This window comes from Oreochromis aureus, linkage group 6, assembly GCF_013358895.1.
Source record: "Oreochromis aureus strain Israel breed Guangdong linkage group 6, ZZ_aureus, whole genome shotgun sequence".
In the NCBI taxonomy this organism is placed as follows: Eukaryota; Metazoa; Chordata; class Actinopteri; order Cichliformes; family Cichlidae; genus Oreochromis; species Oreochromis aureus.
Window position 1 is genome coordinate 42,933,338 of NC_052947.1, and position 27,020 is coordinate 42,960,357.

A 27,020-nucleotide genomic window follows, 5' to 3' on the forward strand; every position below is an offset into this window, starting at 1 on the left:
ACTGCAACTCTGATTCTGATTTATCTTTCAAACATCCATCTATCGTTTGTTGATCCTTTAGTCATACAGTCATAAATCAGTTTGTCCATTGATCGACGTATCAACCATTCGATTGAACCATCCGATTGAACTTTCAGCCATCACCCAGTTCAGTGAACAGAAAAAACCCCACTTCAGTGTTTTCCATGCAATCCATGATATGAAAACTGAACATGGAAGTGTGCCCAGCATTTCCACAAAAGGAATCATAAAAAATCAAGCACAAAGTCAATCAGATCAATGTCTTGCAGTACTCTAGTTATTTTGGATCCCATCGACTCCCAAGAGAATCTCTGATCCAGCTGTTTTGTTTGCCCAGCTGATTGATCCAATGTGAAATTTGACAACATAGAAATGTATTACTGAACAAGAAGGATAAATCCAAGGTAGGTCAAGATAAAGGTGTTGAGGACAACGTTGGACAACACTAACCTTGGCACTCTGCTACGCCCAGAAATAATGGGCTGAACATTTACTCAAATGTTAAATATGAACGCTCAAACTGGCTGACTGCCATCGGGCTGTGGACCTCAATGGAAAAAAAATACACAATTACGTAAAAATCACAGTTAGAGATGACATCATTTGTTTACTTGCAGCTCACCAGGACAGAGAGCAGATCTCACTCAGGTTAGTCATGTGACCGGCTGAGATTGTCCATTTGCCTCTCTGGATATCGCTCAGGACCAGCGTCGCCCCAGCCACAGCTGGTTGGGCCGATGATGTGCAGGGGGCGGAGTCAATTCCGCTGTCCATTGAAGGCATCTTAGTGTCAGCGAGATGATGGTCGGAGTATCTGCCCTCGCTGCCGCTGCTGCTGGAAAGCGTGTTGTTGGCATCCGTCAGACTCGGCTGAAAAACCCTCCGAGCCTTTGTCACACAATGAGGATGATCATGATGACAAAGGTGACTGGCCTCTGGAGGAGAAGATGAAGATGTTCCAGGTTGTTGTTAAAGTTCAAAGGCTTAAATGTCAAAGCTCAGAGCTGCAGAACCAAACCAGGTTACATCCAGGTAAACTCACCTTTAGATCTCCCAATCTTCTCAAGTGAGCCTTCTTCAGAGCTGACTGACCAATCAGGACGAGCTCTGAAAGCAGGATTGACATCAACAGATAATTCGATTACTTTGTTTACGATTACTTTGTTTAAAAGAAAACGTAGATCGCTAATGGATCGATAATTAGATTACCCCCACCGGGCATGGCTTTGTGGGGTCAAAGGTGGTCCGGGGTCAACCGAAGTCGAGCGTTTGCTTGGTGACCTGCAGAAGGACAGAGTGCTGAGGGATTCTGGGTAAAGAAATGGTCTGGATTAAAGACCCTAACTGATATCAGTCAATAATCATCAATAATCATCACATCAGCCCTAAAAACCTTACATGACTGCTTCAACACAGAAACAAGTGAAAGAATATCAGGCCAACAATCCTCTATGATGTAACATTTTACACAAACAAAACTCGACACGAGGCACTGCAAAGACAAGAACAGATTCATTAATATTCTTAATAAACTTCAGACATGGAGAAAAATGCTCCTGATGGAAGGAAGGAAGTTTTGCTGGACTTTGGCAACTCTGACTGTCTCTGGTTATTGTGACACAAACTGACCCCCACAGACAGGTACAGGTGTGTTACCTGGATCCCTCATTCATTTGTTTAATTGGTCTCAGCTTCTGTTCCAGTTCATCTGGAATGCTCTGAGTAGGCGGAGCTTCTAACACCTTGTGCCAGGTGGGTGGGGTTACTCTTAATGGGTAGGAAGTGATGTCAGAGTCCAGTTTGTACTCAAACCTCGGGACTTGGTAGATTTCTGAGAAACTCCTGAAGACCGAAGAACAAAGAGAGGAGAGTGAGCGAGTGAGTGTGTGAGTGAGTGTGTGAGTGAGCGAGCGAGTGAGAGAGTTCGGGTGAGTGATCGTTTACAGAAAAAAGTCCTAGTCTGTACTGACTGATGTCACTCCTCGTGCTCCGTCACTTTAAACCAATCACTGCTGATGTAAAACTCAACAAAAATGCCTCCACAGGCTTTCCCTCTGCTATACTCAGATTTACTGGCTGCTGATTGGTTGGTATAGTCTATCTGCTCCTTATTTTTACTTATGTTTATGAGGCGGGTTCCTGTGTTCCCGTTAACAGCGTACTCCACACGTTATCCTCAGGTTTTCTGCTCTGATAATCTTCACTCTGAGGAAATGACCTCAAAGCTGCAGCTTATTACTAATTCAGGCCGTTTTGTTTCCCTGAGCGAGTTTACTGACTGTAAATGCACTGAAGGAGGCCGGCTGAGTGCTTTTATTTTGCCTTATATATAATTTGCCTGTTCGGTTTTTCAGAGAAAATAAATTATTCATCCGGTGGATCAGTTAATCAGCTGCCACGCACAGCTGATTAACTGATTTCTGGTCTGAAGCCACATCAAACGTGCTGCAGGGATGTCATGATGTGGTCAGCGTGACGTGAGCTTGTCCTCACAACAGTCAAAGCCTCTTTATGCACTGCTAGGTGTCTGTCAGAGCCCAAAGGATCATGCAAACCTGATTCAGGCTCAGATCTCCTGGGATTCTGGACACATGATGGCGTGGCCCTGGCACTCGGATTATGTTTGACCCTGAAATCTGACTTACAGGTGTGGTGTCAAACTCACACAGTGAGATTAAAGTGAGAGGATTACAGCTCATAATCCATCCTCGATCTGTGGCAGGGAACTCAGGAAACATTTAATGATTGCACAGGAAGTCTGAAACATCCTGAGAGTTTAGATATGAAGATTAAACGAGCCTATTTTTACCGATGTTATCAGCCACAGTGAGCAGCAGTGTGATAGCCCCGCCTCCAGCCTACCTGTTGACTTTTACCACATAAGCGAAACAGAACTATAAACAGATTGAAACACTAAAAATCTCTGAAACATTTTCTATTCGGCATTTGCATTTCATATATTTACATTTTCTTCTAACCCTTAAAATAAAGTTCAAATAAACCATCATGTGACCTGCGCGGTGTCCCATCTCTGTGCGGCAGAATAACGACCACGCTCACGTTCATCGATGTCCTCAGCAGCTCAATCATCTGTTTATGTGATAGCTTTACTATGGCGACTGCACAGATCTCCATTATCCTACAGCCGGGCCGGAGACCCTCCTTCCATGCAAAACTGTTGGTCTCAACATCCGCCACCACTCCTTCAAAGTTCACGTGAAACCCAAGCTGACCGTGACGGTTCCTCCTCAGAATCATGTCCACAGCAGGACTGCCACGAGTCACCAGCTGAGGTCAGAAAACAGATGACATCAGATCAGTCTTGTGTATGACACATGCTCAGATTCAGGTTCATAAAGGATTCTGGTCACCTGCAGTCTCTGGGCGATCTCGCGGCTGTCCTCCCAGCCTCTCTCTCGTGTTGACAGCATTACACAGTCTCCGTGTTCGTAGAAAAGTTTAATGCCTTTGTGGCCGGCGTTCCAGCCAATCACGTCTCTGCAGTAACAGTGAAACACTACCTGTCTGCTGGCTTCCTCTACAAGCACCACAAACTCACTGGAGACGGCGAGCTGGCATGGTACATCAAAAGAGCAGCTGAAGTCTTTTGCTGTCACACTCCAGGTGAGAGCCCCGGCGCTGTTCAGGTAAGCATGAGGCCGTGGTGCGCGGCGCTCTTTTTTCTTTACTCCCAGAGAGATGAAGCTGAACTTGATGGAAGATGATGAGTCCACTAGCACTGATGTGGAAAAGTTTTCCACCAGCTCCTTCAGGTGCTCCTGTCTGCGCTGTGCTGTTATTGTGACAAAGGTCTCTGACCTGTGCGCAGCGTTTTCAGCATTAATGATCTTCGTCAGCAGGAAATTTCTGAATTCAGGTGAGGCTGAAAACATCCAACCTGGTGGGATCAAGGGACCAAAGAACGGGATGTCTCTATGCCTGGACACTGCAACACTAACAGGACACAAATGACACATTAACAGGTCTCAATTGTTCTACCTGCTCAAGTTATAATCTCACCTGCTCTAGTTACAATCCTACCTGTAACAGGTGTGCTGGCTGCAGGGGCGGTGGACTCGAACGATGATGAAGACGTGTTGGGAATGTGAGCAGATGTTTTGCGGAGTGAAGGGCGGGGAGTTCGGCTCCTGGAAGATTACTGTGACGAAGTCATTCCCAGTAAGACTTTTATGGAGCAGCTGAAACACACACACACACGATTTACAGCGATTTTATCTTAAGAGCTTGAAAAAAGCCAATTGGAGTTCTTTGAGTTTGTGAAGATGTTTCAGATCTCATCCCATCCAATCCGATTTTCATGGCCGAGTACAATAACCTCAGTTTGATCTGAATTAAGAAGCAGAAAGTTAGCGGCCATCCAGGTCTTTATGTCTTTAAGGCATTCCTGCAGTTTAACTAATTGGTGTGTGTTACCTGGCTTCATGGATAGATAGAGCTGCGTGTCATCTGCATAGCAGTGAAAATGTATGCTATGTCTTCTAATGATGCTGCCTAAGGGAAGCATGTATAATGTAAACAGAATTGGTCCTAGCACTGAACCCTGTGGAACACCAAAATTAACCTCAGCGTGTGAAGAAGACTCTCCATTTACATGGCAAATGGTAAATGGCCTGTATTTGTATAGCGCTTTACTTAGTGCCTAAGGACCCCAAAGCGCTTTACACATTCAGTCATCACACACATTCACACACTGGTGATGGCAAGCTACGTTGTAGCCACAGCCACCCTGGGGCGCACTGACAGAGGCGAGGCTGCCGGACACTGGCACCTCTGACCATCACCAGTAGGCAATGGGTAAGGTGTCTTGCCCAAGGACACAACGACTGAGACTGTCGGAGCCGGGGCTCGAACTGGCAACCTTCCGATTACAAGATGAACTGCCAACTCTTGAGCCGCAATCACCCCATGAACAATTTGGAGTCTATTAGATAGATATGATACAAACCACTGCAGCTTGGTGATTTTAATATTCACGTCTGTTGCCCAGGGAAGCCGCTGGCTAAGGACTCCATGGACTTAGTGAACCTTTTTAATTTTGTTCAATCTGTTAAGGGTGCCACTCAAGAACGTGGTCACACGTTGAACTTGGCATCATCATATGTATTCATACATTCTCTGACCATATGCCCATTTTATTCGACATTGTTCCTCTTTTAAAACCAACCTGCCAGACGGTCTGCAGATGGAAATTAGCCCAAGGCTATAATCTGGCATATTTACATTTGTTAAAATGTTCATTATTATGTATTGCCCCTCTTTCTAAATAAAATAAATTAAAATAAATAAAATAAAATCGTCCTGCTGTTAGACGGCTTGCACCTGGCCGACGCTGTTGTGCCGAACTTAATCAATACCAGTCTCTTGTCACGTCAAGTACCAAGTGAGTTAAGCACGCAGTTATCCATCCTTTACTTAAGAAACTGGGCTCAGACATTTCAATTACGACAAACTTCAGACCCATCTCGAAGCTTCCTTTTCTGAATAAGATCCTGGAAAAGATGGTTCACACTCAGCTGATGAACCATCTAAGTGATTTTCAAATTCCAGAAGCTCTTCAGTCTGACTCTGAGCTGTTTCACAGCACGGAGACCGCTCTCATAAAGGTTATGAATGACATTTTGTTAGTGACGGACTGTGGTAAAAACGTATTGGTTGTTTTGTTGAATCTGACTGCTGCATTTGAAACAGCGGATCATGACTTGCCGATCTCTCGACTACAGCATTGTGTAGGAATTTCTGGCTTGGCAGTTTCATGGATAAAATCATATCTCTCTAACAGGAACGTTTGTGTTAAGTTGGGTTCGGCCTCATCCTCTGTGGCCCCTCTGCCATGAGGTGTACTGCAGGGATCTATTTTTGGGCCACTACTGTTTTCATTGTATCTCCTGCCACTGGGAGCAATTGAAATTGAAAACACAAAATTTAATTTAATCTATATGCTGACAATTGCCAGCTTTACCTACCTTTCAGTCACTGTGATAGCTCCTCGATTGGACTCCTGCTTGATTGTCTAAATCATGGCTACAGTGCTGAAGAGAAACCTAGGGTTTTTCTTATTTTCTTCAACCAGTGATGAATAGCATTAGTATAGTATTAGTATATTATAGCATAGTACAAATGTTTTTAGTTTTTTTTAGAGCAACAAACTATTTCTCCAGGCTAAATGATGATCTTCTAAATTAGTTTTCTCTCCATCTTACCAGTTATCTGCTTTAAGGTACGTGTTTGAGAATTATACTAGGGGGTCTGGAGGCCAACTGCGTGGCAAGCGGCGGCGACGCAGCAGTCATGGATGTGAGCCGAGCTCACAGGCGGCAGGTGGCCGGCGCACAGGACCCCACCGCATGCTGGCCTCTGATGGAAGCGAGGCAGGTCCAGCTGCCGTGCAGACCCTCAACTCGGTGGGTACGCGTGCGGAGGTAGGCTGTGCCCTGGCTGGCCTCTCCCTGGGACCGGCACGGGTGCCGAAGCAGTCCGGTCATCAGTCACTCCCATGCAGTCGAGGGATGGCGGTGGGGTCTTGGCCACGACCCGATCCGAGCTGCCAAACTCTCTACTAACTGCATCCGGTGCTTGGACCGATCCTGCAGTTGTTCCTGCTGGCGGTAACACCGCTCCCTCTTTGTAGCTGCGAGTTCGGCCACCATTTGGGCCAGCGCCTCCCTTGGCTGTCCCGGTCATGGTTCCGCCATGCTACGATCCTGGGTTTCGGGATGCACAGCAGACCTTTCTCACATTCTTTCACTTTTCTTTTATCTTTGCTGTTGTTTCGAACACTAGGTTGCAGCTTTTCAGCTGTCAGCCACAGACACCACCAACAACAACAGGACCCAGTTCATTCTTCTTTTAAGCCGGTAAGGCTTGATTTCTCATGCCGCTCAGGTGTGTCTGCCTCCTCTGCAGCCATGCCACAGACAATGCTCCGCCACACCATCCCTAACCTGGACCCCCTCAGTGAGGTCATTGTCAAAACTGGCTATAGATACTGAATACAGAACGCAGCAAACGTCAGCCACCTGGATGAGATCAAACTGTATCCCAGGAGTGAACAAGACATTGATTCACTGATTCAAACCACGAGAATCTACAGCAATAACATCAGAATTTCATTCAGACTGGAGAAATGTAGTTGGATGGTAACGAAGAGAGGGATGCTAATCAGAACTGAGGGGACTGCACTACCAGAAGCAACAATGCAGACATTGAGGACAGCTACAAGTACCCAGGAATCCTACAGGCAAATGGGAACCATGAAGAAGCTGCTAGGGAAGTCCCAACCACCAAGTACTTGCAGAAAGTAAGGCAAGTCCAGAGGAGTCAGCTGAATGGGAGGAATAAGACCCAGGCAATCAGCACCTACACCCTGCCGATGATCAAGTACCCTGCTGGGATAATAAGCTGGCCAAAGGAGGAGACAGAAGCCACTCGCATCAAGACAAGAAAGCTCCTTACCATGCATGCAGAGTATTACCCCAAATCCAGCACCCTGAGGCTGTACACTAAGCAGAACGGAGGAGGCCGAAGACTAGTGAGTTTCAGAACCACTGTCCAGGATGAGACAACAAACATCCATGAGTACATCAAAAAGATGGCCACAACTCATTATGTGCTTAGTGAATACCTCAGGCAGCAGAAACCTGAGTTAGACGAGAAGCAAGGAGAGGAACCATCATAGAAGGATAGGCCCCTGCACGGTATGTACCACCGTTAGTGGACAAGCAGAGGAAGATGGCCATAGTGATGTAGCTGAACCTAGTGATAGCAACATCAAGAAAAAGTAACATGATATGCAGAAGTACCAAGGGCTGAGAGAGGAGCTCGAGACGATGCGGAGAGTGAAGGTAACAGTGGTTCCCATGGTAATCATAACACATAACCTCCGAACTAGCCTAGTGGCTCCAAGAAAATGCGGGATGACATCCAACATCTCTGTCTAGAAGAGGGTGGAACTAGGAACAGCAAAGATACTGTGCAGGAACCTCAGGCTCCCAGGCCTTTGGTAGAGGACCTGAGCTGAAGTAGACCACCCACAATGTCCTACATCTTTCTCCGTCTCTAAGCAAAATGATCTTATCTCTCATTCATTTCTTTTGTAGTACTTCAGTGGTTAGCTGATGTACTGTGACCAGAACATAAAAAAGCACTGTTATGGCCTCCTTTAACTAACAGTAGCAATACATAAATTATATGGTTTTGCCTCTTCATCTTGTCATTTCTGGTAAGTCCTTATGATGGATAAACCAATAGGACTGTATTTTACCTGTAATCGGTCCTACATTTACTTTCAGATCGGTTTGATGTTTAAAGGGTTGCAGTGATGGGAAATAACTTACGATGTGAATCAGTGTTAAACCTAAAGTAAGGAGCACGCTTGGAAAATGTATAAAGTAGGAAGATGAAATATTTGTGGTAAAATGTGGAGAGTAAAAGTAAAAAGCTGTCAGAAAAACAAATACTGACATAAAGTACAGATACTTGAAAACTTTAGTTCTGGTACTTGTGCAGTACACAGTATAAGGTTGAACTAGGAACAGGAGAATCACCTGCTGAGGGCTGCTTGCCGTGGAGACGTGGAACATCAGCTTGAATTCTCTGAACGTTGTAAAAACTGACTGCCTCCCTGTTGAGTCATCTGACAGGAAACAAAAACCAGCAAACAGAAAGTAACAATAATTACCAAACACTTTAACACCATTCTGACATCACTGCGAATACTCTATTGCAGAACCAGGACCAACAAGGACCCAGTTTTGTTTAAGAAAAAAGAAATGGTGCTGGTACCGCTGGTATCTTTCAGTGGACCTCTGTGGCCCAGAAGGTCCAGGAACTGATCTAGAGCGGGACTGCCAGAGTCACTGTTGTCCTCCTCGGTGGACTGACCAGCCCGACAGAATAACACACCCACTTTGCGCTGGAACCTCAGCTGCAGTAAAACAAAGAAAAGCAGGCAGGGTCAGCGTGGACCAGCGGGACTCTGAAGGTGCTGGTTATAAGATCAATTCAGAAGGTTTGGAACTGATGCGTGAATTACGCTTCAGCGGGAAATCTTTTAACCCTACCCGGTAACCTTCTGCATAACCAGACATGAAGCTCCTGAGGAACTTGAACGTGTGGAAAGTTGCGGTGAAGGTCTAAGAGGGGTTAGATTTCCCACACAAATGAAAATCATGCTTTTGTATAATAGTTAGTTGAAACAGGAGTACTTCAGAAATTCGAGAAAATGCTGGTGTCACTGTTTGTACTGGATTCACTGGTTTTATTGTTTATATTGACTTGATGATGCTGTGTCAGGAGACCTTTGGCCATTTCACACAACATCGGGAGGTCAGCTGACTTCTCCCTCTTGCAGTGGATGTTTTAGGGCACCTGGACAAAAAGATGAGCCTATCACAGTGTTTTACCTCGTCTCTTACCTGTGACACCTGAAGGCAGGAGCACCAGCCGCTCATGTGGATATCTCATATTAATGCGATAGTAACCTTTTGATCTACCTGCTGTGTTATCAGGCTGATGTCAGTCTGTGTCGCCTCCTGGGATTTCAGTCTGACTGAAACTTAAAGAGACCTCTCTTCTTCTTCTCAGGCTTCCAGTGGCCACTTAAAAAAACCTGCTTTGTATCACTTTGCTAAACTTCTGAGAGAGCACAACAAGAAGGTTTTCTTTATTTTGTACTGATCTCTGGGAGGGCCACTAAAAAGTAAGGAAAACGTGACAAAAACTGTAGCTGATTAAAAAGGGACATCTTACTGGTTCCAGTTAATACCATCTAGTCCGGGTTTGTCTCTAAACTGGACCGAATCACAGAAGCTTTATTAGGATCTCTAAAGCTCTAGAAGGATGAGATAATAGTGAATCATTTCTTTCAGACAGAGAACTCGTAACTGCTGCCTGTGAAAACCTCTCTGAGGATGTCTGTTTGGGTGTTTTTGAAGAATACGCTACTCAGCATTGATCAGAATGGTGGATGTAGCACGAGAAGCTGAATTCTTATGCAGGGCTCTAGACTAACTTTTTGACATGGGCGCACCGGTACGCCTAACTTTAAAAATTTAGGCGTACCGGCAAAAAAGTTAGGCGCACTCAAATTTTTCAACCGCATCGCTTAACACCGCAGTTTTACATGTGCACTTTCTTTGGGGGGGAAGTCCATACAGACAATATTCATTTCTAAATGATTAACTAACAAACTTGTGCTTAAATTGCTTTGTCAGTATTGTAGAAAATGTTAAACTTAATCATCATCTCGGCTCCTCTGACGACCTGTTTGCTGCTGCCTGCTGCTGAAAGGCAGTGGGGAGAGGGGACACTTGGGCAGTGCATTTATTGCAGCATATAATGTGTTTTCTGGATACACTGCTGCTTAGGGTTAGGGTTAGGATTGATGGGACCGTGTCAGAGCTGGCTATGAATTTCAGACGGATCAGGCCTTAACTTAACACAAAAGTTATCAATAGTTCTTTTCATCTTTTCTTATTACCCACAGCTACATCCACTTCTGTCAGGCCTAGGCTGCTCACTAGGGCTGGGTATCATCACTGATTTCTATCATACATTCGATTCCGGTTCTCAAAGTCCTGATTCGATTCAATTTAGCCTCAGACAGTCAGAAATATTATAATTCTGATCATTTATCAGCACTGATACACATGAGACTTCATCAGAATTGTGAACATCACAGCAGATGCCTTTGTGTCAAAGTAACTGAGAATAAAACACAGAAAAACATGAAGGAGATTTTCCTGGTCTGGCTTTTTATAGCAGATAACCTTAAAAATATTCTGCAATATTCTGCAATTTTGCATAATTTTAAGAAGTTTAAATTTCTTCAGTATTGAACAGCAGAAATTAGGCTTTCTTGTCCGAGGTCATTAAGTGGAAAAAAAGAAAAAGAAAAGAAAAAGACAGCGGCCGACAGCGCTGTAAACAACGGTAGACTGGTGGGTAATAAGCGAATGAATAATGCAGAAAACAGAGATTTGAGACGGGAAACTGTTCTTGAAGTACAGAGAGAGAGAGAGAGAGAGAGGGAGCTGTGCATGAAGTGGGATTTTTATCGTGGTGGAAGCAAAACATCAAAAGTCAGAGGGAATTCATGACGACATTGATCACATGTGAAGCGTAGTTTGCTGCTTCTTTTTGGCTCGGCAAATTTTGGTTGGAGAGACAAAACCTGCAGCTCAGAATCAGCGCAAAAAAGACGTAAACACAGCGCGGACCCGACGCATCAGAATCGCTGAGCTCCGACAGCGTGTCCGTGTTCGGGCCGTGGGGTGAGAAAGCCGAGAAAGACAAAGCTGATTCTGATGCGTCGGTCCGCTCTGTGTTTACGTCTTTGTGTGGAATCCGTTAATGAATCGATATCACTTTATTCAAGCTACTCACCTCTCTCTTCCACCTGCACTTTCAACTGGACCACGGCCAATCAGAGAGGTCCCGCCCCTGACTATCTCTGATTGGTTTAGTCCATGATAGGGGCATAATGTGTGTCTGTTGTTGACCACATGGAGAGTTGCTGAGATTTTTTTTTTTGTGTTGTTACCCGAAAATATTTGGTCGCACCGGTGAGACCAAATATTTTTTTTAGTCGCACCACTGAAAAATTTGGTCGCATTTGCGACCAAATTGGTCGCACTCTAGAGCCCTGTTATGCCAACTGTTTCATTATGTGAAAGCGTCACAGCATCAAAAGCTCGATTTAGCAAAATGGTTATGAAACGGGATTCTAGTTTAACACAGACCATTCTGTCAGAAACATGGGAAGGCCAACCTTCGCAGTGGCAGGTATTTCATGGTCAGCAGGTGGGTGGCACACTGGGACTGGCTCACCTCCTGCTGGTCCAGCTGCAGCAGCAGTTCAGGGACTCTGGGTGAATCGGCAGCCAGTCTGAGACTGTGGATGCTAAGTTGAGGAACCACAAATTCGAGAACATCCCTCAGAGGAAGACGTCGACTGGTCCCGTGTTTGGATGAAGATGGGATAGACTCCTCTGTGATGGATCCTCTGAGGGTAGACAGCTGAAAGAGGGGGCATGATTGGATCAGACTAAAAGGACAAACAGTGATTAACAGCATCACCAACAGTCACTTTATAAATTAGTAATCGAAAATGATCTCAAACCAGACTGTGATCAGGTTATCGGTCACCTAACCAATCACGTGACCGCTCACATGACTAGTTACCTGACCAGTCCTGAGGATCATCCTGTAGTTGTACTGTGTCTCATCATTCCTCTCCTCCAGTTTCTCTCGCCGGAGGCTCAGAGACACCGGACCAAAGTTCTCATCAATGCCAAAATAATTTTGGTGATCTGACAGAAAAAAAACAGGTCACTCACATCAGTGAAAACAGAAACCTGACAGTGATCGCAGTAACAGTGCTTAAATTAATACTTTTTTTCCCCATTAGATCAGGGGTGTCGAACTCCAGGCCTCGAGGGCCGGTGTCCTGCAGGTTTTAGATCTCACCCTGGGTCAACACCTGAATCACATAATTAGTTCATTACCAGGCCTCTGGAGAACTTCAAGACATGTAAAGGAGGTCATTTAACCATCTAAATATGCTGTGTTGGATCAAGGACACATCTAAAACCTGCAGGACACCAGCCCTGGAGACCTGGAGTTCGACACCTGTGCGTTAGATCTTCAGATCTTCATATTCAGTTCATTTCTTTTCATTTACAGTCAGAAATATCATTACATTTCAGGGTTTGTTTTTAGCACACAGTCACATGTTGATCGTGTCTCCTATCCTTATGGCAGAATGTTTCTGTTGGAAGTTACTGAACTGTTTATTTTTTAACTCTTTCGATACTGAGATCTTTTAAAAATGCTTCCTATTATAAATATCTTTTTGTTGGAACTAGATTACACTAGTGGCACTATTTTAAAAAGCGTCCTTGCTTTACTTTTAGGAAGAGCATCCAGCTTCCGCATCATGGTGAAGTCTGGACCTCGACTGGACCTTACCTTGGTTGTAGAAGTATTTCAGGTAGTATCTGGCTCCCAGGTCAATGTGTTCAATGTCGTGATTATTCAGCAGGTTTTGGTCGAACGCCCGAGTTCCTCCACTGAACTCCAACACTGAGATGCTCGCATTGGTGCGGCGGATGCTGAGCGGCGGATCGCTGAAGGATGTGTCCGCTGCAGCACCGCAGGTGGAGGTGTTGGCCCGAGTCAGGCCCAGCCTCCTCTCCGTCTCTCCTCCAATCTCATTATGAAAGAATGGACAGCTACTCACCAGAAAGTTGTTTTTTTCACGTTCATCAGGGCTTAAACCATCAAACACATCACATCCAGAGGTGGAGATGTTCCTTCTGTGCTGGAGGTCTGCTTGGTGGACAAAGCCACTGCTGAAGTCGAAGAGGACACTCTGACTATCATAATGAGAAAAGCATTTGTAAGAGATCACACTGGGGCTTATGTCCCTGTTTGTCCTCTGATTCCTTAGTCTGCTGAGGATCGATGTCTCCGGCTTTGTTTTCTGAACATGCGACACATAAACCGAAGCGTTCACGTAGTCGGGTACATAGATGACATCCCCATGAGCAATGCGAGCGGCGGTCTGCAGACTGGGCGACAGTGCAGCATGAGGCTGTGGAGGTTCTGGGAATGGAGGCGGTGCGCTGGGCACGTGCTGCTCCAGCCTCCAGGAAGGAGTCTCAGTGGATCGTGACAAACTTTGGCGGTCCAGTGTCGAAGTGCTGCAGCACTTTCGCCTCAGACTCGCGCCTGTGTTTCGATTGATGGCAGCAGGGTCCATGTCTTCAGCTCTGACATCACTGATCGTCACCTCACTGTTGCTTCTCTTCATCCTTGCCAAACTCCTGCTGGTGGAAGGACTCGGGCGAACTGGGAATGTGGTCTCTGACCTGGGCTGGGGGTCCAGACTCTTGTTGGAATGGGGAGGTTGACTCAGAAAGCTCAAGTTCAGACCCTCCTGAGCATCCCTCCTCTGAGACAAGTCGGACATTCGGGCCCTGACCCCCATCTTTGGTACAACAGGAGCTCCCTGAACGACCGGAGGTCCCATAGTCCCGATCCTTGGAAAGTCTAAGAAACACTGCTGTTAGTCTAGTCCAGCAGGACCCTGAACCACTGCCAGGACTCAGATCCGAAGCTCATGACTCCTCTGAGATCTAATAGGTCCACAGTCTGATTAGGATCAGAGACAGGAAGTACATCCTGGACTCACAGCGATCTGAAAGAAGAAAAAGTTGTCATGCACTCCTGTTGAGGTGAATCACCTGTTTACCAGTGCTACAAGTACAGGTGTGAACATGCGCTAGTCAATCCCAGCTGCTCATTTGCAGGTATGACGCATCTGTTCGGCTGAAAAACATGAAGCGTCATGCCTGAGAATTTAAAACACAAACGTGGCAGACAGACCAGCTCTGGTGTGGGGAAGAGCCACAGGACAAACCTGTGCCCAGACCTGATTCTAGATGTTATAACCCAGTTATTACTTTATTACTTTGTTAATGCGAGAAGAAGCAACAAAACACACCTGAAGTCCACCATGTTACCATGAGAAGGCAGTGTGTGTGTGTGTGTGTGGTGTGTGTGTGTGTGTGTGTGTGTGTGTGTGTGTGTGTGTGTGTGTGTGTGTGTGTGTGTGTGTGTGTGTGTGGTATTTCCAGCAGCTGTCTCCGTCATGTTCAGCAGTAACAGCTGAAGGCTTCAGATATCTGTATGTGGACAAATGTACTCCCTACTGCATACACTGCTCTTTGTGTACTGCATACTGTATACGCTGTACTGTGTTTGGAGCCACTCTGACGTCAGGTCATAACCTTGAACATTACATTTCTGACATAAAGCTAAAAGCAGACATTAGAAAACTAAACATGGAACAATGCTGCATGCCTGTATGTTTGAGCACATGTTCACGCAAACAGATGTGGAGTTCTGTGAAACGTCCCAACACTGTGTGATCATATTGGCACAGAGTAAACGCTTTGCAGACAGTCATACAAACTGTTGTTTTCACTTTGGTCAGTTTGGGATCAAATATCCATCTACCTTGGTGTTAGGAAGTTTTACCTGAAGAATAAAACATAACATGAAATAAATTAAAAAGTGATCCTGTTTGACTGTACCTGAATTCAGTTCAGCTGTAAGTTTATAAGATAAAGATAAGATAAACCTTTATTAGTCCCACACGTGGAAAAATTTTTCGGTCACGGCAGAAAATCATTGCATATAGTATCTTATTCTTATTATCTTATCCTATTTCATTGTTTTTCTTAATTTTTGCTACTATAACTTTGCACTGTCCACTTTCTGCTGTGACACAACAAATTTCCCACGTGTGGGACTAATAAAGGTTATCTTATCTTTTCTTAAAGTACAAGTTAGAGCAGTAAAAAATAAGAAAAAAAACAATAGAATTGAATAAGATAAAATAGAATAACATAGTATATACAATAGCTATATAGTACAATTGATATGTTATATGACAACAGAAGTCTCAGGGTGCTTTGTATTGAAAGGTTAGATGGTCTATTTTGTTGCTTTTAAGTGTTTCTTTAATCTTAGTTTCCTGACTACAATCATCAGAACCCCTCAGGACGGCACAGCCAGTGCCCCGGTCCCTCCCTGAATCATTATCAGCGCAATCAGGAGGCGAATGCTGTAGTTCCACAGACACCACCACCCAGCTGAAGTTTCAGATTCATTCAGGAAAGTCCTTTTATTGACATGACTTCATTTGCCTGTAAAAAATAAAACTATGAAACAAAGCGGCCGGCAAGAGCAGAGGAGAGACGATCGTGTGTTTAAATGCAGTAAAAGTAGCGTACTAATTCCTGAGGCCAAGTGGGATCTTTACAGATGTTTCTGTCTGAGAACATCTGTAAAGGTGGATCTTCCTTCAGGGAAATGATGTTGAAGAAGCTGCAGTCATAAGGAGCAGCAGACTGTGATGCATTGTGGGAAACTGTTGTCAACTGTCGGCCACCTGCAGACGACACAAACGCCGTAGTTGGGTCATCAAAAGTAAGTCTGAGGAGTTGATAACATCGGCGTGATTGCCTCTTCCTGTCTCCTGACCCAGTCATCTCAGCTGATTACTGGATTACATCACTTCCTGTTCATAGGGCAAAGAGGTCTCTGAGGAATCTGCTTCCTGTTGGCGGAGGGTGGAGTGAGGTGGGGAGGGTGGGGGGTGATCTTATCTTCAAATTAAGGACAAAGACACAGATTTCAAGAAGCCTTTCCTGCTCGTCATCAAGTTTGCAACTGTCTGCAACATGCCTGTGACATGTATATGCTTTGTGTGAGGTTTCCAGCACATTCTGTTATCCATTACCACACCCAGAAATGTTGTATGAGAAACTTACTACTTCAACATTATTTATCAGCAATTTTACTCCAGCATCTTTTTTATAATTTCCAAATAACATAAATGTAGTTTTATTCAAATTTAGTGATAACTTGTTTCTGTCAAACCATATTTTCAGTTTTGTGTTCCAAAAGCTGCTGTGAATTCTCTCCAGCACAAAAAATATTTGTATCATCTGCAAATAAAATAAACTGTAATATATCAGATGTTTTACATCTATCATTGATGTAGAGGATAAACAGCTTTGGTCCCAATACTGACCCCTGTGGAACTCCACAAACAATGTCCAGGCACTCCGATTGATATTCACCAAGCTTCACAAATTGTTGCCTGTCTCTCAAATAACTCCTGACCCACTCTAACACCACTCCTCTAATGCCGTAGTACTCCAGTTTATAAGGTAATATTTCATGATTGATTGTGTCAAAAGCTTCTTGTGGGTCAATGAAAACTCCGACTGTGCATTGTCTTTGATCTGTTTTATTAGTGATATGTTCAGTTAGTTCCATTAATGCCATGGATGTTGATCTATTTGGTCTGAAACCATACTGACTGTCCATTATTATTTTATGTTTATCTATTAATTTGTCAGGTCTATTAATGAAAACTTTTTCCAGTATTTGTGAGAATTGTGAGAGTAGAGAAACAGGCCTGTAATGCGTGAATTGGTGTCAATCTCCATTTTTAAACAGTGGTATTACTTTAGCAGTTTTCATTTGTGTTGGGAATGCACCAGTTTGTAGAGACAAATTGCAAATGTATGTTAAGGGTTCAGAGCATCGATAGCTTTCTTAACAATTTCCATTACATGCGTTGGCCCTCTACTTTAACAGAGGGCGAGAAAAGATGGCGGCGCGCATGGGTGCAGCGGCTCTTAGCTCTCCAGTTTGGTGCTCGTTTTTACTTTTGCTGTGTATATTTTTGAATGTTTGCAACGCCGCCATCTCTTACAGTCGCCAGAACCTAATTGACCTAGGTTTCAAACATAGTTTGTCTGTCTCTGGCGACTATCAGCGAACACACAACATCCTGGAGGAGATAGCGAGACCGCCAGGGTCACCGTGGATGGTCTGCCCGCCCAGCAAGCGTAGGAGGCGACGGAGGGAGAGAAAGCAGAAGAGGGGATGCCGGTCAGGCTCAGATGCTAGGCTACACAAACAACCACACCGGCCAGCACTTCTGAGCCTTTTCCTATCGAACGCCAGATCCATCACCCACAAATTGGACGAATTGGAGCTACAGATAGCCACCACGAGCTTTGCTCGTAACTGCAGTATTATTCTTATCACGGAGTCGTGGCTTCACCCGCTGATTCCCGACGCTGCAGTTGAGTTAGCAGGCCGCACGCTACACCGGCACGACAGAAACAGCAACTCAGGTAAAAGCAGAGGAGGGGGGCTATGTGTTTACGTGCATAACGAGTGGTGTTGTAACAGCAGGATCATTCACACACACTGTTCTCCTGATTTGGAGGTTCTGGCAGTCTCGTGCAGACCTTTTTACATCCCGAGGGAGTTTACAGTAGTTATTGTGATAGCTGTTTATATACCGCCGGATGCTAACGTTGGCACGGCTCTCAGCCTCTTGCTCAACACCATAAACAAACAACAGCTTGCCCACCCCGATGGGGTTTTTATTGTCGCCGGTGACTTTAACAAAGCGTGCCTAAAGACTGTGCTTCCTAAATTTGTCCAGTTTGTGGACTTTGCTACGAGAGGTGAACACACTTTAGACCGTGTCTATTCAAACATCAGGCATGCTTTCAGAGCGACACCCCTCCCCCACCTGGCTGGATCTGACCACCTCTGCATGTCCCTCACCCCACCTACACCCCCTGCTGAGAAAAACAAAGCCCCAGACAAAGACAATAAAAACCTGGCCTGAAGGAGCCCTTTCTCAACTGCAGGACTGCTTCTCAACAACTGTATGGGATTTATTCTCCAGCCACAACCTCCAGGAGTACACGGACACTGTACTCTCGTACATCAGGAACTGTGTTGACAATGTCACCGTCAACAAAAGGGTCAGGGTGTTTCCAAATCAAAAACCCTGGATGAATAGCGAAGTGCAATCCCTCCTAAAAAGCCGCAACACTGCCTTCAAGTCAGGGGACAGGGCTGCGTACAGGGCGGCCAGGGCAGACCTGAGTAGAGGCATCAGGAAAGCTAAGGCTGCCTATAGGAGGAGGTTTGAAGATCACTTTGCTGACAACGACCCCAGAAAAATGTGGCAGGGGATCAATCACATTACCAACTACAGAAGCAATAACCAGGCGACATCTAGGATTGATGCCTCGCTGGCTGAGGATCTAAATCGTTTCTTCGCCTGCTTTGAGACGACCAGGCCCTCAGCTGTCACACCACTTCCACCCGCCCCCAGCACCGGCACACTAACACTTAGGGAGCATCAAGTGAGGTGTGCTCTAAGGTCAGTGAATCCCAGGAAGGCGGCAGGTCCTGATGGAATACATGGAAAGGTTCTCAGAGCATGTGCTGACGAACTGACGGAGTCTTCACTAAAATCTTCAACCTTTCCTTGTCATTAAACACCGTCCCACCCTGCCTCAAAACCTCCACCATCATCCCCATCGCCAAGAAGACAGCTGTGGTCAGCCCAAATGATTACAGGCCTGTTGCACTTACGCCTGTAGTGATGAAGTGCTTTGAGAGACTGGTCTGTCAGCACATCAGGGCCAGTCTGCCTCCCACTTTGGACCCCCACCAATTTGCCTACAGGACTAATCGATCCACCGAGGACGCTATCACCATAGCGCTCCACACTGCGCTGAGTCACCTGGAGCACAGAGGAAGCTATATGAGAATGCTCTTCCTGGACTTCAGCTCAGCATTTAATCACATCATCCCGGAGATCCTGGTCCAGAAACTGTCTCACCTGGGACTCTCCACCCCCATCTGCCTCTGGATCAAGGACATCCTGACAAACAGACCACAGTCTGTCAGACTCGGCCCCCACCTGTCCAGCACCATCACACTCAGCACTGGGTCTCCACAAGGATGTGTTCTGAGTCCCCTCCTGTTTACGCTCTACACTTCCGACTGCTCCCCTACCCATCTCTCAAACACCATCATAAAGTTTGCGGATGACACCACAGTGGTTGGACTCATCTCAAGGGGGGATGAGTCGGACTACAGAGAGGAGGTCAACAGACTGACTGAGTGGTGTTCAGTTAACAACCTCCAACTGAACACCACGAAAACTAAAGAACTTATCTTGGACTTCAGGAAGGGCAGAGCAGACCCGGCCCCTCTTTACATTCACGGGAACTGTGTGGAGAGGGTACACTCCATGAGGTTTCTGGGCGTGCAGATCTCTGATGATCTCTCCTGGACTGCAAATACCACTGCGGTGGTAAAAAAGGCCCAGCAGCGTCTCCACTTTCTGAGAGTGCTCAGGAGGAACAACCTGGAGGAGAGGCTGCTGGTGACATTCTACAGAGCCACCATAGAGAGCATCCTAACGTACGGCATAACAACATGGTATGCAGGGTGCTCAGCTGCAGACAGGAAAGCACTGCAGAGGGTCATCAACACAGCCCAGAAGATCACTGGCTGCTCTCTGCCCAGCCTGGAGGTCATTGCAAACTCCCGGTACCTCAGCAGAGCTGGCAATATCATCAAGGACCATTCTCACCCCAGCAATCAAGTGTTTGAACTATTACCATCAGGCAGACGGTACAGGTCACATAAAACCAGGACAAACAGATTCAGGGATAGCTTCTTTCCCAGAGCTATCACCGTAGTAAATAAGCACAAAAACAATTGAACCTGCTTAACTACACCATACTGTCACTGTCACTATATTATGCTGCTATTCATACTGTCATTATATTAATGCTGCTACCCTGTACTTACGATTGTTTTATTGTACTTTTTATATTTTACATTTATATTTATTATTGCATTTTGCACCAAGGGAGTGGCACTCCAATTTTGTTGTACCCTGTACAATGACAATAAAGGCTATTCTATTCTATTCTATTCTATTCTATTCTATTCTAATTCTAATTCTAAAAATTCTAATATCAATGTTATCAAAGTCTGTAGAGTTTTCAGTTTGTGATTTCCCAACAATATCCATGATTTCCTTTTCTTCCACCACCGTTGACTGAGGATTAGGGCATTGCAACATGGCCAGAAATATTTATCATGATATATATTTGAAAATGTGCGTTAACAATATAACTGACAACTTTATTAGTGCAAAAACCCCCCATCAATGTATTTCCACTTACACAAGCAGCTGTTTTTTATGTGCATTAAAATTATATAAAAATGTAACAGCAAATGCAAATTCCTCGCTGACAGTTTAACCAAAAGGCATTTCCAGTGGAAATTGGCCGACAGTTTCCCTAACCCTAACCCCCTAACCCTCAGCATAACCATGTATAATATCCACAAAACTTAAAAAGAGGTTATCCACACACAATACAGTAATATTATGTTGACGCACAGTAGTATCACTCCGCGAGGCTCCTGCCTACGATAGCCGTGATGCTCCAACAATCCATCAAGTTTCATAGCTTAGCAAAGTCACACTAAAACATTTGTGACAGATTCGGTTCGAGGTCAGTAAACACAATCAGAATTCATACATAAGGATTATAAGGGGCACTGTCGATTTTTCAGAAAATCAAAGGATTTTTATTTTATTTTATACTTTCAATGAGCTTAGTTTCTTTCCCTGCACAGTTTCTTGTGTTCTATCAGCCAAGTCTGGCCCAACACTTACAAAGAATTTGTTGAACTCATTAACCACATCGCTCATGTTACTAATGTTTCTATCATTATTAGTCAAATATGAAGGATAATTTAACTGCCTAGAACTATTTTTAATAACAGTATTTCATGTTTTCAAAATCCCTTTACTGTTATTTTTATTCATATTTAATAATTTCTCATGATATTCTTTTTTACATTACCTCAAAATACTAGTTAATTTATTTTTATAGCTCTTTTTCTTATTTTCAGCTTCTCTACTACTTCTGTACTTTATAAATCACCTCACTGCTCAGCAGTACTTCGTTACCTAATCCCACAGCAGTACCTCGTTACCTCAGTGCTCAGCAGTACTTTGTTTCGGAGAGGCAAGTTTTACCTCCTTGAGGATCGAGGATCCAGGGCTCTTCCAGGGTTCTGTCTCTCGGATCAGACCCGGACGTCGTGTCAGTCGGTTCCGGTTTGTTTCCCGGTCCAGTCACACTGACACGGACGACACGGACCTCTTGTGCGGGTCCTGGTCTTGGTTCGGTCTCGTTAAACTCTCAGCTGTGTCTGGTCGGACGCTTCCGCTCAACCAGGCTTGCGATGCGTTTAAGTGATGCTCGGATTCTTTACAGCCCTGCTGATGCCTTCAGAGGACGTTAATAAACGTGGGAATTTTCTTCACTTCTCTGTCTTTCATTGAACTGAAAATAAATAAAGTGAAATAGCCCATTGTTCGTTCCGTGGGCGGCTTTCAAAGGTTGTAAACCTTTTGGGGATTCCTAACCTGAATGATCGAGCATGCATGAAGACGATTTGATGAAGACGTCACACACTGCAGTTTTAATTTATTTGGATCCACGTTAAATACACTGTTTTTTCTCATTACAATATTAACATGAAAATAAAAACACAGAGATGAAGATCAGACTTCATCAATAACTTCACTAACTCAGTGCTTTAATTTAATACTGTCAAATTATTACTGTGGAGTTTATACTGCTTAACTTTTATTATTGTAATATTAGTAGTATTATTTCAGTGTCATTTCATTGCTTACCAAACGTGTAACTCAAGTCATTTTCATAATGTATGTCAGTATGTGAACCCTTTAAACTTTAATTATAATCAAGTCACCACATTTCTTTCAATAAAACTCTTAAAGCTGGATTTTAGTCCAATAATTTATCTGGAAATCACAGATGGTGATGCTCTGAGAACTCTATGAAGACGATCAATGTGAATATCAAAGATCTTTTAACCTGTTAAACTTTTTTTAATGTCTCTAATGAATACATACAAAGAATATTTATTGTACAGATTCATGTTTAAGAAATAAATACTGAAAATAATCCTGCAGCACCTCCATCAGGACAAAACAGAAAATAATGAAGACAAAGTTGAAGAGCTGTGGAGTTTCAGTCTGACTGAAGCTTTTCTGCCACTCAAGAACTGCACAAAAGATTTCACTGATAATTTCACAGTTAGTCCAAGAGAAAGATGACATTTCCAGTTAAACCAGTATTCTAATGAGAAAGGAGAGAGCAGCTCCTAATGCCAAACCCAGAGAGAGGAAGAACGCCATGATGGCTCCAGCTGTTTCTGCTTCATGAGGAAGAACATTCCTGTTAAAAACCAGAATGTAGTGACAAATTATATTATATTATATTATATTAAACTAGAAATTAAGTCTCAGGATGTAATACTGATTTGGACTACTGTAATTCATTATTATCAGGAAGTCCTAAAAACTCCCTGAAAAGCCTTCAGTTAATCCAAAATTGTTAAGGTAAAATATATATTCTTAGTGCTTATTTTCTTTTTATATTGTTTTATGTAGGCTAGTATATTAAAGAGGCCACTTTTCAGTCATAAAATGTGTTAAAGGTCACAAAGTGGGGCGCAAGACTGAAATACTGTGCAAGACAGGAAAATGCTGCAGCAAGAGTACTGACAGGGACTAGAAAGAGAGAGCAGATTTCTTCAGTATTGGCTTCCTGTTAAATCCAAAATTCCAAATCCTGCTCCTCACAAACAAGGTCTTAAATAATCAGGCCCCATCTTATCTTAATGGTAAATGGACTGATTCACTGTATACAACATGCCACATTCACTCAATCACACCCATTCTCACAAGCACTGACTCTAAACTGAGTGCTTTTCTAACGACATTCACACACATTCACACTCCGATGGATGCATCGGAGGGCAACTTGGTGGTTCGATCCCTGGCTCCTCCAGTCTGCATGCCAAGTGTCCTTGGGCAAGATACTGACCCCAACCTCTGTAGGTGACCTGCTCTACCTCCTGAGCCACAGCCACCAAAGTTAATGACCTTGTAGTACCATATCACCCTATTAGAGCACTTCGCTCTCGCACTGCAGGCCTACTTGTTGTTCCTAGAGTATTTAAAAGTAGAATGGGAGGCAGAGCCTTCAGTTTTCAGGCCCCTCTTCTGTGGAACCAGCTTCCAGTTTGGATTCAGGAGACAGACACTATCTCTACTTTCAAGATTAGGCTTCAAACTTTCCTTTTTGCTAAAGCATATAGTTAGGGCTGGACCAGGTGACCCTGAATCCTCCCTTAGTTATGCTGCAATAGGTGTAGGCTGCCGGGGATTCCCATGATGCATTGAGTTTTTCCTTTCCAGTCACCTTTCTCACTCACTATGTGTTAATAGACCTCTCTGCATCGAATCATATCTGTTATTAATCTCTGTCTCTCTTCCACAGCATGTCTTTATCCTGTCTTCCTTCTCTCACCTCAACCAATCACAGCAGATGGCCCCGCCCCTCCCTGAGCCTGGTTCTGCCGGAGGTTTCTTCCTGTTAAAAGGGAGTTTTTCCTTCCCACTGTCGCCAAAGTGCTTGCTCATAGGGGGTCATATGATTGTTGGGTTTTTCTCTGTATGTATTATTGTCGGGTCTACCTTACAATGTAAAGTACCTTGAGGCGACTGTGTGATTTGGCGCTGTATAAATCAACTGAATTGAATCCGAGATGTTTCCAAACCAGCTGAGAGGTACTGTCTCCTCAGCGTGTCTGAGGTCTGCCTCGGTGTCTCCTCCCATAGGGACTTAAACTCCTCAGCTGACTCTCCTTGTGGAGGTGCAGCTCTCTCCTACAAGCTCCTTCTGAGCTCCTAACCCCATCTCTGAGGCTGAGCCCAGACACCTTCAGAGGAAACTCATTTCTATTGCTTGTATTCTCCACGTCACTACTCACGGCACCTCCTCCCTAATCCTGAGTGGACCCACGACGCTTTTCAACTTTTAAGTCTGTATGTTTTACATTGCAGCTAGTTTTAGACAAAGGCCCCGTTTTCAGAAACCCTAAAATAATCGGAAAAATTAACATAATTTTACATTTAAAGATTGATTTTAACACTGTTTTTAATTTCAGTATCTGTTCAATAATGAAAAAAAAAACATCTGTAATTTAAACTGAATTTTTAAATATAAGAATACTCTTGTTGTTTTTAAGTGAAATTTCAATAAAATTACAAAAACAGTCTGAAATGTATTTTCTTTATGAGCATACAACATCTGTATTGGTAAATGTCCAAAAGGTAATTTCCCAGATGGTGTATCTTATATAACCCTAACTGGTAAAATTACAGAAAAAAATACAAATAGAAATGAATAATCTATATTATTCTTAAGATTTCCACAAATTTAGGGGCGGAGCTTATCCCAGCTACCATAGGGCGAGAGGCGGGGACTGTGCCAAAGAGACTGTGCTGCTTGAAATATGAAATAAATATTAAATGCCTGTGAAATTTTAGTCTTGCATTACTAAAAATATACTTAGTATTATTTTATATTATTTTAGTTATAACTTAAAAAAGAAGTTTGTTAGACTATAAATGTTGAAATATAACTTAAGTTTACTATAAAAATATCAATAAGCAGTAAAAAGGTTAATTTAGGAACCTTTTTGGTCGATCAGATTTTGGCTTTGAAGAGAAACAAAGGTGCAGGCAGGCACTCTGTACTGCAGTTAACTTTAAAATCAGCTGTTGTGGATTATGGAACATTTTACAAGGATACAGTGTGGAGGGGAAAACTAGCCAGGGAGTAAAATGTACCATTTATAGTCTGTAACGGATGAAGGATGGCAAAGGAACCTTGCAAGACCAACTGGTCTTCAGATTCGGATAATCTCTGTGAACATGGGAAGTTTATAAAATTGTTTTAAAAGCTCCAATAATAAATTCTGAGAGAGGACAAAGGAGCATTTACACTCTGCAGCAGGCACATACACACATGTATACGTGTATGAAGTACAGAGAAAAACGCTATTCTGGGAGGTGCTGAATAATAAATGACTGCTGAGATGAAAACATTTCTCTGGAAAGCTTTTAATGCTTCTCTCTTCTCATCATTCTGTTGCCCCTCCATTTTTGTTTCATCTGGCCAAAAATCTGCTTTAAAGCTGTGTGGGCTCTGTTGTAGGTATAGTCTGACCTTCCTGTTTCTGAATGTATCCAGTAATTTGCACCTTGTTATAAACACTCCATAAATGCATGAACTGTTAATGTATGCTATGCTATGTCTTCTGATGATACTGCCTAAGGGAAGCATGTTTAACCACCGAGGACCTGGCGTCTACATATTTGGACATCACATTTTGGGTTGTCTAGATCAAAATACTAAATTTTGCTCTACAAGGGCCTGATTTCCTCTGCTCAGAAACTACATCAGGTAAAAAGATAGTTTTTGTTTTTATATTCATCAGGTTGCAATCAGCCCAAATAGCAAAGAGAAATTAAGAATGCATGCCATGAATGAGTTCGGGTCTTAGGAGGATAATGTAAACAGAATTGGTCCTAGCACTGAACTCTGTGGAACTCCATAATTAACCTCAGTGTGTGAAGAAGACTCTCCATTTATGTTCTTATTTATATGAACAAATTGGAGTCTATTAGATAGATATGATACAAACCACTGCAGTGCAGTACCTGTAATACCTACAGCATGTTCTAATCGCTCTAATAGGATATTATGGTCATAAAGCACGGGACCACTCCTGCTGCTGGTGGGTGCACAGGAAACTGTGTTGGACTCAACTGTAATATACTTAATACTTAAAATGAGCTCCACAGAGAAAATCAAGGCTAACATTAACGTGCTGGGGTGTTCGGTGTGTGCAGGTTTCTTACTTTGGACCATAACACATGCAGAGGCTTGCCAGGTACCCATTACTGAAGGCAAAGAGGATCATGAAGAGGATAAAGAAGCAGTCGTGATGGAAAACGACCGGCAGGTAGGCACGAGGGTGAACGTTGCACAGCATGAAGAGAGGGATGAAGACCAGGCGACACCCAATGGATGCAGGAAGTATCACACTGTCTTTTCCTGGCTGGAAAAAAAAGAATACTATCAGCTCACGTCTTTCAGTTTAATTGGAATATATAGAGCACCATCTACAACAAAGTGCTTTATGATAAACTGAATACTCTCATTAAAGACTGGTACCAATAATGACATTATTTGAATATAGACTGGAATCATAAAGTAAAAAGGAAAGAGTTGAAAATGGCAACGCATGACTTTGAGTTTCAACAGGTTAATAAAGGACCAACTAAGTAAATAAGGGCAGAGACTGTTATGAAATCAGGGAACCATGTTCTCAAGCACAACATTACAGGTGTTTGTTTATTACACTGAGAAATAATGTGGTAACTGATGTTATTAACAAAGCAAAGGAAACACTAAAATGTGGCATCATTTAAAGATCTTAATAAGGAATTCCAATGTAACTGATCACCACATAGAGTTATATATGTGAGCAAATCTGATTAAAGAGCCAAGTATAGTGGAAACAACATTTTTACTGATTTTACTGATTCTGTTAAAGCTTTGACTTTTAACTGTTTAGGCTCAAACTATTCTGTTACTCCTCTAAATTATTATGCT

The 27,020-nt window shown here is 43.6% G+C and overlaps 2 protein-coding genes across 11 annotated transcripts in view; both read right to left on the bottom strand.

Moving 5' to 3' along the window:
- LOC116317579 (signal-induced proliferation-associated 1-like protein 2) overlaps positions 1-21,804 on the bottom strand; it is a 32,808-nt gene extending 11,004 nt beyond the window's left edge. For 7 of the 8 annotated variants that reach the window (XR_005613346.1, XR_005613345.1, XM_031736412.2 and 4 more), the window contains exons 1-13: positions 21,497-21,804; positions 13,009-14,239; positions 12,223-12,350; positions 11,869-12,057; positions 8,824-8,965; positions 8,586-8,674; positions 4,063-4,220; positions 3,393-3,975; positions 3,035-3,309; positions 1,678-1,863; positions 1,231-1,302; positions 1,064-1,128; positions 644-956 (exon numbers count right to left, since the gene is read on the bottom strand). Coding sequence is in view for 6 of the 8 variants with exons in the window: in XM_031736412.2 (XP_031592272.1) it covers positions 644-956; positions 1,064-1,128; positions 1,231-1,302; positions 1,678-1,863; positions 3,035-3,309; positions 3,393-3,975; positions 4,063-4,220; positions 8,586-8,674; positions 8,824-8,965; positions 11,869-12,057; positions 12,223-12,350; positions 13,009-14,071 (3,263 nt within the window). In the remaining 2 variants the exon portion in view is untranslated. The remainder of the gene's footprint in view (positions 1-643; positions 957-1,063; positions 1,129-1,230; positions 1,303-1,677; positions 1,864-3,034; positions 3,310-3,392; positions 3,976-4,062; positions 4,221-8,585; positions 8,675-8,823; positions 8,966-11,868; positions 12,058-12,222; positions 12,351-13,008; positions 14,240-21,496) is intronic. The other variant, XM_031736394.2, reaches the window with a different exon arrangement.
- Positions 21,805-21,933: 129 nt separating this feature from the next.
- The window catches only part of LOC116317568 (equilibrative nucleoside transporter 1-like), a 31,635-nt gene continuing 26,548 nt past the window's right edge, over positions 21,934-27,020 (bottom strand). Inside the window, exons 12-13 of one of the 3 annotated variants that reach the window (XM_031736379.2) lie at positions 26,264-26,463; positions 21,934-22,727 (exon numbers count right to left, since the gene is read on the bottom strand). In XM_031736379.2, coding sequence (XP_031592239.1) covers positions 22,616-22,727; positions 26,264-26,463 — 312 coding nt within the window. In that variant the 3' untranslated portion in view covers positions 21,934-22,615. Of the gene's footprint in view, positions 22,728-26,263; positions 26,464-27,020 lie in introns of those variants that run through there. The other 2 variants (XR_005613347.1, XR_004199256.2) reach the window with 2 other exon arrangements.